A 17582-nucleotide genomic window follows, 5' to 3' on the forward strand; every position below is an offset into this window, starting at 1 on the left:
TGCTTATTTCTCCTTGATTATCCTTGAATGAGTTGTCCTGGATACAAAAAAAATAAAGCAAACATTTTGTTAAAAATCTTGCCTCTTCTGTGTCTTCTTAAACTTTAACCCCTCAATTTTAACAGCCTGCAAGTGTGTTTGGATGGCTCAGCCTTGCAGTCAAAATAGTACTAATATAATACAATAAATTTAAAATTCTAAAATAAAATAAGCTCAAACACTCCCTGTACTGTCTTATTTGTCAGAAGCTGTTTTATTATCTTTTCTGCACGCAATTGTGTTTAGAAAAAACGGTGTGAAACAAATGCAGCAACAATGTAATACCACTCCTATCCACAGGAGGCAGACGTCACCGCAGGCTTTAAAAACCCCGGAAATGCATTAGGAGTTTAGCATTTCCTGTTGCATAGTCGATGTTTTTAAGTGTTTTCTTCCTGAGAAATCTAACGATCTTGTCATATTTGTGGCGAGCACAAGTCCAGTGTTCCTCTCGTATTGTAAAAAACAAAATACGTCCAATAGAGAGCTTTTAATATGTTTAAATTGTAGTTAGACGGTCGGGGCTAATACACGTCACTTTGTTGTAGTGACGTTTAAGCTATGGGACCGCGGTGTAGTTCGTTTATGTACTCGTGTGTTTACAAGGGAAGGAGACAGTGGACCAGTACCGGCGGCGAACCGTGTGCTTAAAATGTAGGTAACGTATGTAGCGTGGGGAAAACAACAACAAACACTAATGTGTAATTTTCCTCTATATTAAACTAATGGTTCCTCCCACTGACTAACCAGTGTCGCTGCACAGTGTACACACGGCTAACTAGCATGCAGCTACTCATGTTTGTAGTCTTGCCTTAAATGGAAGTGAAAACTAAGAAAGGAGGAGGGTAAAATAAGGATGTTACTGTACCGCCCCATCCACATGCTTCTAAATTACTGCATGGTGTCTGAATAACGAACAATAATAATTAACAGCAGTTTTAAAAAAAGTATACGTGTATAACTCATTGACAGTACTAAACTATAACGACTACTACTACAACTCTGCTGCAGGAAGCTTCTCCTGAAGTATCGATCTGTTTTGCAGATCTGTGTCTGCACACATGTTCACTATGTACATTTGTACCTACTGATGCTTTTTTGAGAGCGTAACAGATAAAGAGCAGAACGCTGAACTACTTTGCTTCTTTTATTTTGTAATGTAATGGATTTAAATTTAATTTAATAGATTAATAAAGCAATTCCTAATCCTAATCTTAATTTAAATAGTCTAGATTGCTTCAATGTTAAAAACAAACACCTCTGGAAATTGAATGTGGTGAAACTCTAGATCATTAACTCATCTTCAATCACACTTTAATATAGATATTTAGATATGATAATATGATAATAACATGTTGATGTTGATGCTAAATAGCAGTGTAACAAGGCCAGCTGCAGGAGAGACACAAGCAGGACAAGTTAAACTAGATAAAATAACAATGTATTACAAAATTAACAAAGTTAATTTGTTTTAAATTAGATTAGTATTAAATACTGTAATAGTAATATCTTGGTTGGCCTACATATAACGTTTTACAGAGTCACTCTTTTAACTGCCTGTTTTTTTAGAAACCTAAATTAGGCAAAGTTCCTTTTATCTTCTGTGAAATTATCAGTCAGCTTACAGTTTCCTGTTGCAGTGCAGAATGTGAAACAAGTTCTGTTTCACAGTCAGCTATTTGGCTTCAGCGTTCCTCTTGGTGAGTTCAACATTTTTGGTAATTGGTGATTTGTCCATTTTTTATTTCAGCACTCAAAATTCTAAATCCTAAATTGAATGGACATTTGACTATATTTTGCACGAAACCCCATAGTGTAACTCTCTTCTGCTGCTTTAAGATGATGGAAGGGCTGACGGCGAGTTTGCGATTTGGAAATAAAAACTCTATTGATTGTTACTGGGAGAGTTACCAGCACTTTCACCATGTACGATTGTCAGATTGTGTCAGTCTGCTTGTTTGTCTTGGCTAACTGCAATTCATACTCGTGAGAAATGTTCATTTATGTTAAAAACATTAATGTTTCCAAGAGTACGAATGATTAAGGGGAAATAAACGTTCTAGTTACTTTGTGGATAGAGTGTTGCAGCCTACTCAAGCATCAGTGTGGTAAAAAGTGTTAGTGACTACTTCCACATTCAGAATGATGACAGCAGAAAACCTTTAAGACTTCACAATATCATTAATGTTCTGGCAAATTCGAAGCAACGGTACAATGATGTACGGTATTTCTCGTTTTAATCTGATTGTTTCAATTGTGTCGGACTTAAAAAGGTGCTTCAGATGTGCTCTAATACTTCTGCTGTCTTTGAAAAAAGGCATGCTGGGTACCTTGTTAGGTCGGAAAACAAATAGAGTAATTTTTTGTAGTTCTTTACTACAAGTAGTTTAAACCATCAAAACATTACATTACTGTGACTATAAAAATGTGTCCAGGATGTGGAAAATTATTAGTTATTAATAGTTAATAATTATAATAATAATATTAGTTAATAATTAGTAATTAATAGTTATTGTGTCTTCAGTCATAATCGGACACATTGATAATTTCTGGTTTCATGTTATCGACTGCTGTGTATTACACTGGTCATTATTAACAAGTTGTTGCTATGGGTGCTTATTTTAACATCCTGACTGTGCTTGAATGTGTGTGAGATTTTCCAATACACTGCTGAAATAAATGGGGCGAAAACATATCTGAATCTTCTCTTGCAGTGCTTCTCTAATCTTTACTGCACCTTGAAAACATTTACTATCATTTTCACAGCTGATCATTGAACTTAAGTATTAGCCTGACTTGAACCCTCATCATCACAGGTCTGAACCCGTAAAATCTTCGAATTCCAAACTGAAGACGGGAGATGAGCCGAATGTTGACCTGTACTCATTCTCCCCTTCAGACCATCAGGTTGAAAAAAACTGTGAGAGCTCCAAATCGTACGGAGAAGTTAAGGAAAAGCAGCACACAGACTCTGAGCAACCAGAGAAGATTTGTGTGGTTCCGATCCACCGACGTCCGGACCTGCTGGTACCCTGTGCAGACCTGGTCAACTCTGAATGGCAGAGGAGCCAGACCGCTCGGGTCCACTCCCTCCAGAAATCGTGCTCAGAGTTTCCCATCTCTCTGGTTCTCCTGCACGGCCGCAGAGAGACAGAGCGGCTACTCGGCCACGCCCGGCTGTCCCGGGTGGTGGGTCACAGCAGCAGCCTGTTTGTTGAGTCGGTAGTTGTGTCCAAGTTAGAACGAGGGAAGGGCTACGGCCGGACTCTGATGGAGGAGACCGAGCGGTACGTCAAAAGCCGAGGGTTCAAGCGCCTGTGCCTGACCACCCATGATAAGCAGCACTTCTACGCCCACCTCGGCTATGTGCTGTCGACGCCGGTGCAGAACGCAGGTGCCATGACATCCTTCGTTCCCATGGAGATGCTTCTGAGGCTCTCCAGAGAGACAAACGCACAAACACCAAGGGTGATGAATGCTCACTTAACGCAAGCAGACGGAGATGTAGGAGGTGCTCGTTCACTCTCCTGTCCCATCCCTCCTCCTCCTCCGTCTTCCACCCCCACATCTCTCCCACCACCCCCTCCTCCTCCACCTCCTCTCTCCATCCCTACTCCTCCTCCACCTCCTCTCTCCATCCCTACTCCTCCTCCACCACCTCTTCCTGCCTCCTCCTCTCAGCCTGCAGGGCAAATCACAGTACAGACACTAACTGAAACTCCCTACAGAGACGCCAAAAGAGTTCCCATCTTTTGGATGCACAAGGACATTTGACGAACACACACTTACATACACTTCCTTTCATCACTGCACACTGAAAGACTGAAGTTCTCTTTCTAAAGCACCAGCAAACCAAAGAATATCCCTACGCAGACAGTGACGTGTAAAGATAATGGAGGTCACTTTTTTTACAAAAACAAAATACTACTACAACTACTCCTGCAAATCAGAACTAAAACCAAGTCTGCATCTACTGCTCTTCTTAACTTATGTGACATTGAATTGTTAAGCGTATGGTTTAAATGTGCCTTAGAGTTTTAAAAGATTTGTTACAGTTCTTATTACCATGGTGAGAAAATGATGGAAATAAAGAGAATTTTATGAAATATTTCTTTGAATAATGATTATTTTTATTAAATAAAAAAAATGTGTTGTTTTTCTTCTAACTTCTCAATTTTTTTAAGACAAAGCCAAGGTTAGGTACTGCAGTGTTAATTAATAATTATAAATATTTAAGGTCAGTGCCCACTTTTTTAATTCAATGTTCTTTTTATGCGTAAAAACATGAGTCATGAGTCATGTGATCATAGTGGGCCGCATAGACAAATACAACCACAGATGAACTTTTGTCACTGTGCCAGTATTTATTTATCAAAAATGAAGCTGAAAAGAAAAATCATGTTCATACTGCGTCCCCTCTCACTGCTTCCATAGAGTTTAATTAGTTGAGCTGCAGCAGGTGCTGCTGATGATCAGTCCTTGATGAATTGATCATCAGCAGGTGCACAGACCTCTATAAAAACATGTTTTGACAGTTTGTGTGTCAACACAATGAGAGGAGAGATTGACATAAACAATGGTGTTAGAGAAGCAGCTGTTGCTGCACATCAACCTATTTGGAGTTCAATGTTGTACAGTGAGAAAGATTATTCACAAGTAGAAACATTCCAGACAGCTTGTTTTGCAGCAGGACCTGAGCACCTTGCTGTCAGTGAGGCGATCATGAGCTCCTCTGTATATACGGGTATTCTAAAGACAAACGTGAGCCCATCTGTCTGACAGGGACAAGGATCCAAAACACAGAAGCAAATTTACAGCAAAATAAAATCAAAAGTTTAAGTCAAGTCCAGACCTCAACCCAACTTAAATGGAGCTTAAGAGGGCTGTGCATCAGTGAATGTCCAATAAAGTGAAACGATGTTGGTTACCAAACTATTTTATAATTCTTGTTATTGAACAAATATCTTGTAGCAGTTTTATTCATATTCAGTTGACTTATAGGATGTTTGTTTCTCTCCTGTCAGGAAGGACACAGCAGTGGGTGAGCAGCCATGGTGCTGTCTCTCTTCCCTCACCTCCTCATCATCTTCGTCTTCATCCCTCCTCTCCGCTGCACCTCCCCGTTGCAGAACTCTAGCCGCGGAGATGCCTCCAGCCAAACCCCTGCGCCTGCTGTGGCTGCAGCAGGTCCGATCCTGCAGTACAGACCCTTTGTGGTGGTGTGGAACATCCCCACGGAGAAGTGTCAGAACCAGTTTGACATCGAGCTGGACCTGAGGGACTTCGATATTGTGAGAAATCCTTGGCAGCACTTCCAGGGACAGGTGATTAATCACTTTTCTGAAAATAATATATAGTTTATATAATAATATATATATATATATATATATAATTTCTACATCTAAGTTCACGTGCAGTAGGAAAGTGTGGAATAAAGGCAAAACAATAAGCTAAAAGAGGATAAATAGCATGTTTGATAACTGTTCAATGGGCATATGTCTTCCAGAAAATGACCATCTTCTACCGTGACCGCCTGGGGAAGTATCCATATATCACCCACGCTGGAAGGAAAAAGAACGGAGGGATACCTCAGCTTGCGGACCTGCCTGCTCACCTCTCCCTTACAGGGTCACAGCTGTCTGCTTTGCTGCGACCAAACTTCTCCGGATTGGCCGTTATCGACTGGGAAGAGTGGCGACCGCTGTGGGAGAGAAACTTTGGATCCAAGATGGTGTACCGGAGGCTATCCAAGAGGCTGGTGAGCCAGGAAAGACCGGATTTGACAGAGCCGGCTGTGACTCTGTTGGCGAGGCAACAGTTTGAGGAGAGTGCTCGGATGTTCATGGAGCAGACTCTGCAGTTGGCACTTAGACGTCACCCCAAAGGATTCTGGGGGTTTTATGGTTTTCCTGCCTGCTTTAACAAGAACAAGAGAAAGACAGGTGTAGCTACTAATACAAATCACTAAACACAAGTCTGCTATGACTGACTTAAAGCTCATATATGTCCTTTTTGTTAGATAAAACCTACACAGGACGTTGCCACGGTGGGACCAGGCAGCAGAATGACCAACTGTCCTGGCTCTGGACTCAGTCTACTGCTCTGTACCCGAGCATCTACCTGCCACAGAGGCTGGCAGGGTCTCCAGATGCAGCGCTCATGGTCAGGTATGGTCCGGATTTGACACATAAGTCTAGTTAGGTACCTGTGGTTCATCATGTTGTGCCCATTGATGTTAAAACTAATAACTGATGGACAACTCTACATCTCAGGCACAGAGTGTTGGAGGCTCTGAGGGTGGCATCACATTGGCGCCATGGCAACAATACCAAGCACGCCACCCCCGTCCTTCCCTATGCCAGGCTAGCATTCACACACTCTCTCAACTTTCTCAATAAGGTAGCATCTTGTAAACACATACATACATATTAACTATCAACCCACGATTAGAAAGTACATGATTGTTTGTGTGTGCGTGCAGATCGACCTGGAGCACACACTAGGAGAGAGTGCATCCCTGGGAGCAGCTGGAGTTGTGCTGTGGGGAGAGCTGAAATTTGCAAAATCCAAGGTTTGTAATGTATGTAAGGAAAAAGTTAGTGTGTGTGTGTGTGTGTGCGTAACCATCTTCTCCTCTCCCATTTTCCAGCATCAGTGCATCCTCCTCAAAGACTACGTCCAGAATGTCCTGGGTCCCTTTGTTCAGTCTCTGAGATCCGTTACCCAGCGCTGCAGCATCCAACTTTGTCACGGCAACGGGCGCTGCGCCAGGCGGCGCTCCAGCTCTGGTCACATGCTGACTCTGATTTCTGATCTAAATGAAATTGACCTCCTCACTGATGGAACGTCTTTTCGCAGCCACTTCACGTGTCAGTGCTACCCAGGCTGGGCAGGACAGGAGTGTCAGGTAGTGCAGAGACAGAGGGATGATTAACCCAGTGCACTCATTCAGGATTCAATTAGGTCTATTTTCATAGATGTATTGTTTGTCATTGTACTAAAAATTAGCCATTAGTATAATACAAAATTAAATGTTACAAAGCAAACAGTGCCAATGATCACACAGCTAACAGTACTGCGTAGATGTCTAAAGTCATTTGTGCATTATTATAAGCCAATTTAGTGAGCAGATGAGACCTGGGAGTTGTAGTGAACTGGGTGCAGTTATCCATTTGAGACATTAAATTTTTCCACACTTGATTGTATTAGTATTTGTCGGTGTTAGCAGGCAAGCTAATGTATAAATATTAAGTCTCACAAAAAAAAAACATGTTTCAAACTCTTACGTATGAATCATTTAGAACAAATTGTTTGCTTAAAAAATGTTGGATCCACATATTAAACTATAATTGAAGAATGATGCCTCCTCTGAGCCTGCCTTTCATTTTTACTATGAAAATATCACAGTATAAGCTCGGTGAGTTGATTGCAAAACTACGACAATGTCAGCTTTCTAAAACATTGTCTATCATACGATTTGTATTGACAAATACAATAAATGAACAACATGTTTATTTAGTCCTTTTCAAAGGCCCAGTGGAGAGGCTGTCAGAAGTCTCACAGTCTCTGTGTGGACAGCGTTTTGAGCACGTCTTCCTCCTCATGTTCCCGCTCTCATGGCTGTCAGGTTGTGTCTCAGTGCCTGAAGTTCTTGGATCAGCAGTGTCAGCTCCGTGGCTGCAGCCTCTTTGTCCCTCACTGCCTCTGTCAGCATCCGGATCGCTCCACCCTGCTGGACTGAAAGAGGTACTTAGATAAATATTGACACAATTTTCTCCCAGTTTTAATTCAGTTTTTTTTAATGTAATACATCCTTACCTAAAAAGTAGAAGATGAGCAGCACTGTCAGCAGAAGCAGAGTGATAATCGCACAGCCCATGGCGTAGGCACGCGATGAACTTGGTGTTAACATATCTTGGAGACGGCTTTGCCATTTGTTGTGGGCTGGACGGTCTCTTTGATTGACAGCTGTCACCTCACTCATGTAGAGGTTCCCGTTTGGGGAGGGTGTATAGGCAGGACGAGGAGGCCTCATCCCTGCATTCACACACACACAGACACTTAGCATCTGTGTGTAAAATGCTAACTGTGTTTGGGTGGTTGTGTGTGTGTGTGTACCTTTGTGGCTGTGATCAGGGTGTGTTCGGTGGAGGTCATTGATGGAGTCCACAGAATGCAGCTCGATCTCAGTGAGGTCTCTCTCGCTGACCCTGTAGAACTGAGGAGTGGTCTGGGACGAAGGAGGCCTCGACATGTCGCCGTGTCTTCAGAGGAAAAGATGAAGAGTTCAACTGGAAAGACTTACCCAAAAACAAGGTGTGGGAACAATATTTAGGCAATAATGAAATAGGATGCTGGGTGTTGAGTCGGCCATTGTTCTGTGGCAGTTTTAGGTTGGTACCATTCACAGGTGACTTTTAATAAAACATGGAGCTCCTCAGAGACAGAGCTGAAGAGACCTGAGAGGGTGTCCCATAAAATGAGGCTGTAGTCTCCTGTCCCTTTAGCTGTCTGCATGTCTCTGTCCACTAAATACAGTTATCAAAAATTAAAAAGGTGAAACTCAAGTGAGCGTAGTTGATGTCATTAACTTAAGGCAAGGCAGGGCCTGATCACCCGTCTGATATTGGGAGACCCAAAAGACATCTTAGTATATCGACTGACTCTCATTCTGAGTAACTTCAATGCCTATGCACCATAACTACCTGTGGATTTGGAAAGTTTATGATTCATCAGTCATCCATACAAAATCATATAAAGTTTTTATTTGATTTCAAATAAATTAAGTTTTAATAACGTGTGGACCTGTTATTCTTTTTGGGGCCAGCTGAATGAAGTCTATTAAATGAGTAATAAATAAGGATGCAGCTGTTGTGGGTTGTCTCAGTAAAAGGAAAAGGAACGATAGGAGGTGTCATCAGATGTTCTGTACTTAGGTTGCATTTACTCTATGGATGTATCATGGCAGAGAAACAGATCAGGTCTATGTGGAGACAAAACACGCAGGTCACACGCATAGCTGGTTTATCAGCACTATTATTAGAGCTAGTAGTCCAACCAATGAGGGCACGATGCTACTTGAATTTGACTTAAGGGTCAAAGTACAGAACAGGCTCCTTATACAACGACTGATAAATGACTGAGTAGAAGATTTACTGCCTACTGAAAACACCAGGCCCAGTCTCTTCCCACCTACCTTCTGACAACACAAACAAAAGCTGGTAGATTTTGTGTGCTTGCTTGTTTCTTCTCGTCAGTCACACTTCTTGTTCATCCAGCCTTCCCACATGGAGGTACCCCGATTGCCAAAACATGTGTCTGCACCCACGAGAGCAGCAGTGATTCACTTATTCTCCAGGAGCCACACAAAAGTAATCCACTCCAGTCGTGAATATGTAGTCAGGAAAAGTCCAGATTTCTTCCTTGCGTCTCCAAAGTGTCACCGAGCAACTGGTGCGCACTCCATAGCCAACGATCTACTACTATGTTTGTGTGTTCTTATTATGATTCAACCCTGTGTGTGTGTGTGTGAGGCGTGAACAGAGACAGAGGAAGCTTTTTCCCCTACCACCCAAAACCCACCACCCCCCTCCAAACATGCTTTAAGGCCTAAAATAGCAGCAGGGACATGGGGTTATTATTAGGTGCTCCGTCCAAAGGATGACTCAGTGATCTCAGTGGAGGGCATGATGGGGTACACACACACTCACCAAAGACCAAAGACACACCTGAAGTTAGAAAGTTTAGAATATTAAGCATAACTAAGAGTGTATATGGTGTTCTAACTGTGCCAAAACTACATTCTGGGTGTGATGTTTTTTAGACCAGCAGCAGCTTCAGATTGAAGCTGTCATGTGGTCACATTCTTAGTGGCACAGCTGCTATAGCTCTCCACTACTTTCCATTAAGTAAATCTAGTTAGCTAGCAATGTTTTTTTTCACATTTTGACTTATTTTCTGACATATGTTTTGACTCTTACCTACCTCAAAACCTTCAGGAAACTATTTTTTTTTCGATCAAGGCACATTTTCCTGTTTTTTGTTTGTTTGTTGTTTCTGAATATATGATCAGATCAGATCTGGATCTAATGCTGTCAACCCTATCCTAGATTATTCTGATTTGCAATATCTTAGTTTCATTCAGAAACACAAGCATGGCTGCTTTTAAAGAGCTGCATCATGCTAGTTGTCATCCCTCTCTTTGGCTGTGCAGCTGTCCAAGGATCCTATAATCAGAATGCAAGGCATCAGCACTCTTGCACATTTGTATTGATTTAGAACAGTTGTTGTCAAAGTCTGCACAGAATACTGTACCCTAATAAACAAAGCATCATGCTTACACACACTGACTGGAGAATGATGGTAAACATGGTGAACAGTGTGTTGTATTGACAGCGGCTTCAAAGAAGACCAATCTCCGGTCCTCTTACTAAACTGCATGTTTGTCCATTTACTCACACAGTGATCATTTACGACTGATGAAGTCAAACCACCTCAGAATCATGATTCCTTCATGAGTGCAGGAACAGAGCAGCTCTATGAGCTCTCTGTCTTTTCTCACATTGCAGCAGCTTTCATCTGTTCTTAGTGACTTCTTGTGTTTTTGACCTTGTGTTGTTGGATTTTTCAGTTTCGTGTTATTAAAGCTTAATTCTCATTTGTTAAGTTCTGTTTGTGGATCACTGTCCGGGTCCAGTCTTAACGTGATCTGCAACGTGTGGAACTGTTTAAGGTTCCATCAAATCAGGGATCTGTTCAATAAATGTCTTCCAGCCTCTGACATCTGAGTGTTTTGGCAAACTGAATAAAACTCTTTCAAAGTCTACGATCTAACGCCGCTACAGTCACTTTAATACAAATCTGATGTTGTTATTGATCCTTGTTTTCCTCTGTCTGTTTTCTTCAGTGATGTGAAAAGCTGATGGACAAAGTGTCCACCTCTACCTGAAGGACCAGGGACTCACTGGAGGACAACAGTGTTCATATTTCTTCAGAGAAGGCTTGAAGCAGGCTGACATTCGTCCTCTGGAAGTTTCAGCAGCAACACGTTGGGACACCGCCACTCCGTTTGAACCCCTCCTCCATCATGGTTGTAGTTTTTCAAAGAATCATCTCATACAGTTAGTGTATGATTCACATCATTTTAACACTGAAACATCCATTGTTTCCTCTATAGACACATCTGTACATCGCCTGTCTACATCCATAAAGAAGAAAAGCAGCAGTGAAACAAGTTTATAATTTTGTTTACTAATTTTGTTGATTTCTGCTTTCCCAAATAAACTCTAATTTGGGTAAGACAATGAAAACCTGCTCTTTACTCTACTACTGCACTCAATCAGTGAGCACCTATACATCACAGCACATCACAACATGATGAACGTCTTCTCAAAAACCAGACCCTGTCTACCCTGGACCCAAAGGAGCGGTGGCTGAAGGCCAAAGACTCGGCCTCCCATCCTACCTCAAGGAACCACAAATGAAACCTGTCCAAGTAATGACAATAATCCTGACTAGTTTTAAATTTACCATTAGTTACTGTCATGAGAAGAACTTTTACCACTGCTGTGTCAGTGCTCTGATGTATTCTAAGATAAACTAAGTTATGCTGAAGACCTACAGTCAATCTTGAATGCTGAGCTGGATTAGACTGGAAGGGGTTATCTCAGAGACCTGGTATTCACCAGTCTACAGTTTGACAAACTGTCAATAATATGGAGATGGTTTAGTACTGTGACTACTGAAATTTGACTGAGCTGAAGTGGTTCTGTGAGGACGAATGGTTCAGGACTCCTCCTGAGCGTTGTGCAGGTCTGATCAGCAGAAGCACTCAGTTAATGCTGAAATATATCTTTGCAGCATCTAAGCACAGTAATTATTTTATATCTTACATTAGAAAAAAATACCGAGGCCTTAATGGACTCTCTGGTCTTGAGTGGACTCCTGCAGGGCAAAAAAAAACTCATCAACTACATTTCCCACAAGTCTGTGCGCATTCCCATCGGTCGCTGTGTTTTTGCCAGGAGAGCAGAAATTCTTGAGTCCTGAGAGTTTCACGGCGGAAGAGTTTCTCAGTCAGCGGCTGCGAAGGGTGCATGAGACTTTAACGGGGACTCGGGTGCAAAGATGTGGGCTCGGTCGATGGTCAGGGTCGGGGGTTCGGGGTACGGGCTACGGGTTTCCAGAGGCGGTTTGCTGCGTGTCGGTGGAGCGGCATGTGCGGGGCAGAGGCTGCAAAGGGAGGCTTCAAGTGCAGAGGTAAGAGTGGTTACACGTTCATCCTAACAGCTTTTAACAACACAGCTGACCATATGGCCCCTTAATAAAAGGCTCTTTCCATCTTAATAAATGCAGATTGAATTGTGTTGAAATTATTTTTATCTGCACATACTAAGTGGGACTGTGTCACAGTAGATGTCAGATCATGCATACATAACGTACATCTGTCCTAGCAGACTGTCACTGCTCCCCCTCTCTCCCTCTCTCTGCCTCACTGAGCTGCAGATGATTTTATTAAAACCACGAGTCTTCAGTCTCATCAGCACAGTGTCTGACCCAGTGAGCTTAGTTTACTTCCTGTGTGAAGCTTAGATGCATATTACCCATATTGACCCACCCATCCTCCGTTCACTGATATTAATATTGGCCTTGAAGGCTTTTATGAAAGTGCCGTCCCGTCACACTCTGTACCGTATCAGCCCTGATAAGTCCCCTTCAATGGCAGGTTCAAAGGTCAGAAGTTAGTGCAGAAGCACAGAGCGTGTGTCCACACACTGATACAGATGATCCAGTTAAGTGATTCCTTTGAGGAAAGAAAACAGACTGCTATTCATTGTAGTGAATGACTCTACACCAGTGACAGCCATTTTCAGGTGTTTAGAGGTCAATGTTCACTGTCCATACTAATCAAGTGATCAGTATATGTATAAATGTGAAGCGTTTTTAACACCTGGACAACAAGGTGTTTCCACCACTGGAGCTAACAGGCCATTTGATCCCACACATTCATGCAGGTTCCTGCTTTTTGAGTACTACCTACCTATACTGCAGTAACTGTGCAGAGGAGCTTGATGTTGAATGGTCTAATGCGGGGGTCTGAAACCTTCAGAGGGGCCACTTCTAGCCTGTTTTCCTCCTCCATCCACCTGCATAATATTGGCCTTTCCATACACATTTAAACAAATATACATTTAAAACAATATTATTGGGTTTATATGGTTGTTGGTGAGCAGTGAGTAGATTTGCTAAGTGTTCTTTGTTGAATGGATTCAAACTCTGTCCAAACTTAAAACACATACATACTGTAGTATTTATCATTTTTATAGAGTATGCGAAGAAAAACTCCCTGTCCCAAAGAATTCAGTTACAAGGGTCACATTACTAAGTATGAAAGGGTTAACATCTCAGAAAAGTCTTTATAGAAAAGTCTAAAGCTGCATTTAGGCAACTGTTGTGAATATTGAGTTAAATGCTAAAGCATTTGTGATGACGTGCCGCAGATATGTATAGCAAAAATTCATAAAAAAAGAAAAAAAAACATTTGATATTGTACTTTAGTGTTTCTGTGTGTTGGACTGTGTATTCTGTCCACTCAGCACAGTGTTCTGGTTCTGGTTCTGGTTTCCACAGGCTGCCTTGAAGAAGACGCCGCTGTTCGACTTCCATAGACAGCAGGGGGGGAAAATGGTGGAGTTCGCTGGCTGGAGCATGCCTGTCCAGTACAAAGACAGCCACATCGCCTCGCACATGCACACCAGACAGCACTGCTCCATCTTCGATGTCAGCCACATGCTGCAGGTAAGACGAGCATCTACCAGCACCAGATAAATATTGCTGTTTGTTACTATTACTGCTTTCCTCCTTTAGACCAAAGTACACGGCAGAGACCGAGTGAAGTTCATGGAGTCTCTGGTGGTCGCAGATCTTGCAGAACTGAAGGACAACCAGGTAGATGAAGGATGTTTTCCTACTGAGCAGATGTATTTCTGGGCAATTTGAAAGCACCATGTTTTGCATTTCTCTGGCCTCATAGGGCACGTTGTCCCTCTTCACCAATGAGAAAGGAGGAATTATTGACGACCTGATAGTGACGAAGACAGATCAGGGTTACCTCTACGTCGTCTCCAATGCTGGTTGTGCTGACAAGGACTCTGCTCATATGAAGGTGAATGCAAAGAGTGTTTATATAGCAGAGAGACCTGAAGTCACTCAGAAAGCTTCTGGTGTGTGTGTGTGTTCTGTTTTTAGGCCAGACTGGCAGAGTTCAAAGCTGCAGGTTTGGATGTGGATCTGGAGTTTCTCGATGAAGCGCTGATTGCTCTGCAAGGTAAAACACGTTTCCTTTGCCTACATCTGTCTTATTTGGATCTCCCTTTCCTTCCGTGTGTCTGCCTTTCTTCTTTCAACCCTTCTTCTTTCCTCTGTTTTTCCATTCCTTCTTTTTTAGAAGCTAATACATCAGATAAGATAATACACCAGCTCTGTGCCATCAGGTCCGTCCATGTCTCGGGTACTCCAGGAAGGTCTGAAGGTGGACCTCAGCAAGCTGACCTTCATGACTTCCACCCTGGCCACCGTGTTTGGCATTGCTGACTGCAGGGTCACTCGCTGTGGATACACCGGAGAGGACGGAGTGGAGGTGAGCCTCTGTTCCTAAAGACTAAAGTTTATTCTAGCATAGAATTTCTTACAGTATGTCATGGCCATGGCAACATTTTCAAATCTTTCATGCAGTTTGATGAGAAGCTCAGATTTTGTTAAATGTTTATTTAAATGTATTTTATTTTAGGACAACAAGTGTTTTATTGTCATCGATAATAATAGTATTATTATCGATGACAATATTATTTTAAGACTTTGTTTCACTCATCTCTATGGAAACAGTACAATCATAGCTACACGTAGAGAACTTAAAGTGGTCTTTTGTGCCACATAACACGAAGACATAGAAAGAAAGACATATTTATTGTTACTGTGAAAACATTAAAATAAACTGAATAGTTTCAAGGTGCCTAAAGGTGTTTCCACTCTCCACATACTTTATTAGATACTTACTGATTTGCTATTACAACCTTCACAATCCAGTTTTTCCACTTCAGCCAAACAAAACCAACAAACCAATTGTTACTCATGATGCTTTCAAGGACCGTTGGAGAGTTAGGGGTTAGATAATTCTGCCTGTGTTAACAGTTCACACATGAAGGTTGTAATTTGTTTTTTTAATTTTCCATCTCAACCCCTCTGGCGGGCTTTGGGCTTCAGAGGGTTATATACATGTAGTACTGAAAACAGTGCAACAAAAAGAGTGTTTTTGCTTTTCTTCCTGCAACCTACAAATTTAACATCACAAAGAGAAAAGGGACATGCTGCCTGATTAATGGATGGATTTACAATATGTTGGCAACTGCCCACTGTGCTCTGTAGAAAGCAGGGGATGTGGGTGGGAAGGAGGTAGGAGTTTCCTTCTCTTCACATAAGCTCAGTGATAATTAGCGCTGTTTTTCTTTAACATCTGAGAATATTAATATGATAGTAGCATTTAAAGAGACAGATCATTACTAAATATACTTTCAGTCTTCAAACACTGGATGACGATTGAGCTCCAGAGTTTGTCTCTGTGTCCCAGATCTCTGTCCCTCAGTCCAGAGTGGTTGAGCTGACGGAGAAGCTGCTGACAAACAGTGAGGTGAAACTGGCAGGTCTTGGATCTAGAGACAGTCTGCGGCTGGAGGCTGGGCTTTGTCTCTATGGCAACGATATAGATGAGACCACCACACCTGTGGAGGCCACCCTTGTCTGGACCATAGGTGAGATATAACATGCTCCACTGTTAGTATTTTCATTCATTATGTTGTTGTGTGCATAATGTCTTTGCTATGCTTTCAACAGGAAAGCGCCGGCGCCAGACCAAAGACTTCCCTGGTGCTGATATCATCGTACCTCAAATCAAAGCCAAGACGGCCAGAAAAAGAGTGGGACTGGTATCGGCCGGACCCCCAGTCAGACAACATACACCCATTCTCAGCCCTGATGGAAAGGTCATAGGTGAGAAACTATCTGAAACTATTGTCAGAATATGTGTGTGTGAGATTTCCTAGATGACACCTGTTTCTTTATGTTACACAGGTGAGGTGACCAGTGGCTGCCCGTCTCCCTGCCTAAAAAAGAATGTTGCCATGGGTTACGTGGATGCAGCATTCGCCAAGAATGGAACAGCCATCCAGGTGGAGGTCAGGAAGAAAGCTGTGCCAGCCAGTGTCAGCAAGATGCCCTTTGTTCCAACCAACTATTACTCTGGATAGGCGTCAGTATGTGCAGCAGATCATCAGCAGTTCGCAGATGTCCTGAGTCAATTTCAAGCAGTATTCTTGAATATTAGATATTCTAATTCTTAACATGGCTCATAGTCCAGGTGAGGCTGTGTGGCCCCATTAAATAATTTTTTTTTACTTACATGTTTACTAATGAAACATTCATTGCTGGACCAAAACAAAAACACCATTCCAAATAGTTCCAATAGATTGTGAGGTCTTCTGAATGAGCTGAACCAAATTTCTACTAAAATCTGCAGGGCCGGTTTGTCTGAGACAGAAATCCACTTTTTGAAGTCTGATGAAAAAATAATAATAATCTTAAAGTTTGCAACGTTAGAATAATGAAAACACTGAAAAGATGTTACATATAATTTGTCTAACACACTCTGTGTGTTTTATTTAATTAATATTAGAGCATTGTCTCATGACCGCACAAATAACACTACTGAAAGGTGCACTAACAGATGTGTGTGATGTTTAGTTAAATGTTTATATAAAAAATATATTTTTTATTTGATTAGAAAATGTCTAATGAAGTGAAAATAAGGGGAGATTTGATGTTTTCTACTCAATAAATCCCTCTGCACTTTTACTGTGGTTTCTCAGTCTGTTAAATGTTTCCATTGCATTCATTTAATATTGCAAGACAAGCAGTCTTTAAAATGTATTTTGTTTTTTGCCAACATGGTTTCTAAGAGTAGAAAATGTCTAAAAAAGAGTTTGGTTGTTTGGTTTTGGAAATAAAATCTTAATATATGATTTTTCTTTAGCTATATATAAATAAATGAAATCAGGCGTAGCTACCATTATATCAGAGGGAGATGTGTCCCCCCCACATTTTAAAATGACCCGTTTGGACCCCTCCACATTTACTGAGTAGGAAATTCCACCTAACGCTGTTTCGATTGCTCGTTTGGTTCATGGTCCAACAACGTTTTGAATCTCAGATGATGAAAACTGTGTTCAAACAAAATATGCTGATGTTATTTCATTGATGATATATATATATATTTTAAAGCTCTCTTATATTGGTTGTTAATTGAGAAGTAAAGCACAATCTCTCCAATCAAACTCTTGTTCTTCACCCTTTCTTCTTCTTCTTATTCTTCCGTACGTTTTTTTGGCGCAGCGTATCTTCAGCATACATTGACCGATTTCAGCCATTCAACTATCACAATGTTCATCTCACAGAGGACATTCCAGGTTAACTTGAAGTTTCTTTCAAAAAAA

The 17582-nt window shown here is 41.6% G+C and overlaps 3 protein-coding genes across 3 annotated transcripts; all 3 read left to right on the forward strand.

Moving 5' to 3' along the window:
- Window positions 1-612: 612 nt before the first annotated feature.
- naa80 (N-alpha-acetyltransferase 80, NatH catalytic subunit) lies at window positions 613-4147 on the forward strand. The gene is made up of 2 exons (XM_028410571.1): window positions 613-693; window positions 2856-4147. Coding segments are annotated over exons 1-2 (960 nt in total). The 5' UTR covers window positions 613-691; the 3' UTR covers window positions 3814-4147.
- hyal3 (hyaluronidase 3) lies at window positions 1687-7397 on the forward strand. Its single transcript, XM_028410570.1, has 7 exons — window positions 1687-1739; window positions 5064-5363; window positions 5546-5981; window positions 6059-6206; window positions 6312-6438; window positions 6521-6610; window positions 6689-7397. The coding sequence occupies exons 2-7, from the start codon at window positions 5091-5093 to the stop codon at window positions 6971-6973; spliced, it is 1359 nt and encodes a 452-aa protein (XP_028266371.1). The 5' UTR covers window positions 1687-1739; window positions 5064-5090; the 3' UTR covers window positions 6974-7397.
- Window positions 7398-12057: 4660 nt separating this feature from the next.
- On the forward strand, window positions 12058-16944 carry amt (aminomethyltransferase). Its single transcript, XM_028410225.1, has 9 exons — window positions 12058-12297; window positions 13669-13836; window positions 13906-13986; window positions 14072-14203; window positions 14287-14365; window positions 14532-14677; window positions 15665-15845; window positions 15928-16083; window positions 16165-16944. Exons 1-9 carry the CDS (start codon window positions 12166-12168, stop codon window positions 16338-16340), a joined length of 1251 nt encoding a protein of 416 aa, XP_028266026.1. The 5' UTR covers window positions 12058-12165; the 3' UTR covers window positions 16341-16944.
- The last annotated feature ends 638 nt before the right edge of the window (window positions 16945-17582 follow it).

The sequence above is a fragment of the Parambassis ranga genome, chromosome 7 (genome assembly GCF_900634625.1).
Source record: "Parambassis ranga chromosome 7, fParRan2.1, whole genome shotgun sequence".
NCBI lineage: Eukaryota > Metazoa > Chordata > Actinopteri > Ambassidae > Parambassis > Parambassis ranga.

What these genes read in the sequence shown, in the direction of transcription:
- hyal3 (XM_028410570.1), top strand. Translation starts at nt 5,091, where the DNA reads ATGGTGCTGTCTCTCTTCCCTCACCTCCTCATCATCTTCGTCTTCATC. An exon ending in CAAGAACAAGAGAAAGACAG is followed by an intron (nt 5,982 to 6,058) that starts GTGTAGCTACTA and finishes CCTTTTTGTTAG; the next exon opens with ATAAAACCTACACAGGACGT. An exon ending in CTCTCAACTTTCTCAATAAG is followed by an intron (nt 6,439 to 6,520) that starts GTAGCATCTTGT and finishes GTGTGCGTGCAG; the next exon opens with ATCGACCTGGAGCACACACT.
- amt (XM_028410225.1), top strand. Translation starts at nt 12,166, where the DNA reads ATGTGGGCTCGGTCGATGGTCAGGGTCGGGGGTTCGGGGTACGGGCTA. An exon ending in ATGTCAGCCACATGCTGCAG is followed by an intron (nt 13,837 to 13,905) that starts GTAAGACGAGCA and finishes TTCCTCCTTTAG; the next exon opens with ACCAAAGTACACGGCAGAGA. An exon ending in CCGGAGAGGACGGAGTGGAG is followed by an intron (nt 14,678 to 15,664) that starts GTGAGCCTCTGT and finishes TCTGTGTCCCAG; the next exon opens with ATCTCTGTCCCTCAGTCCAG.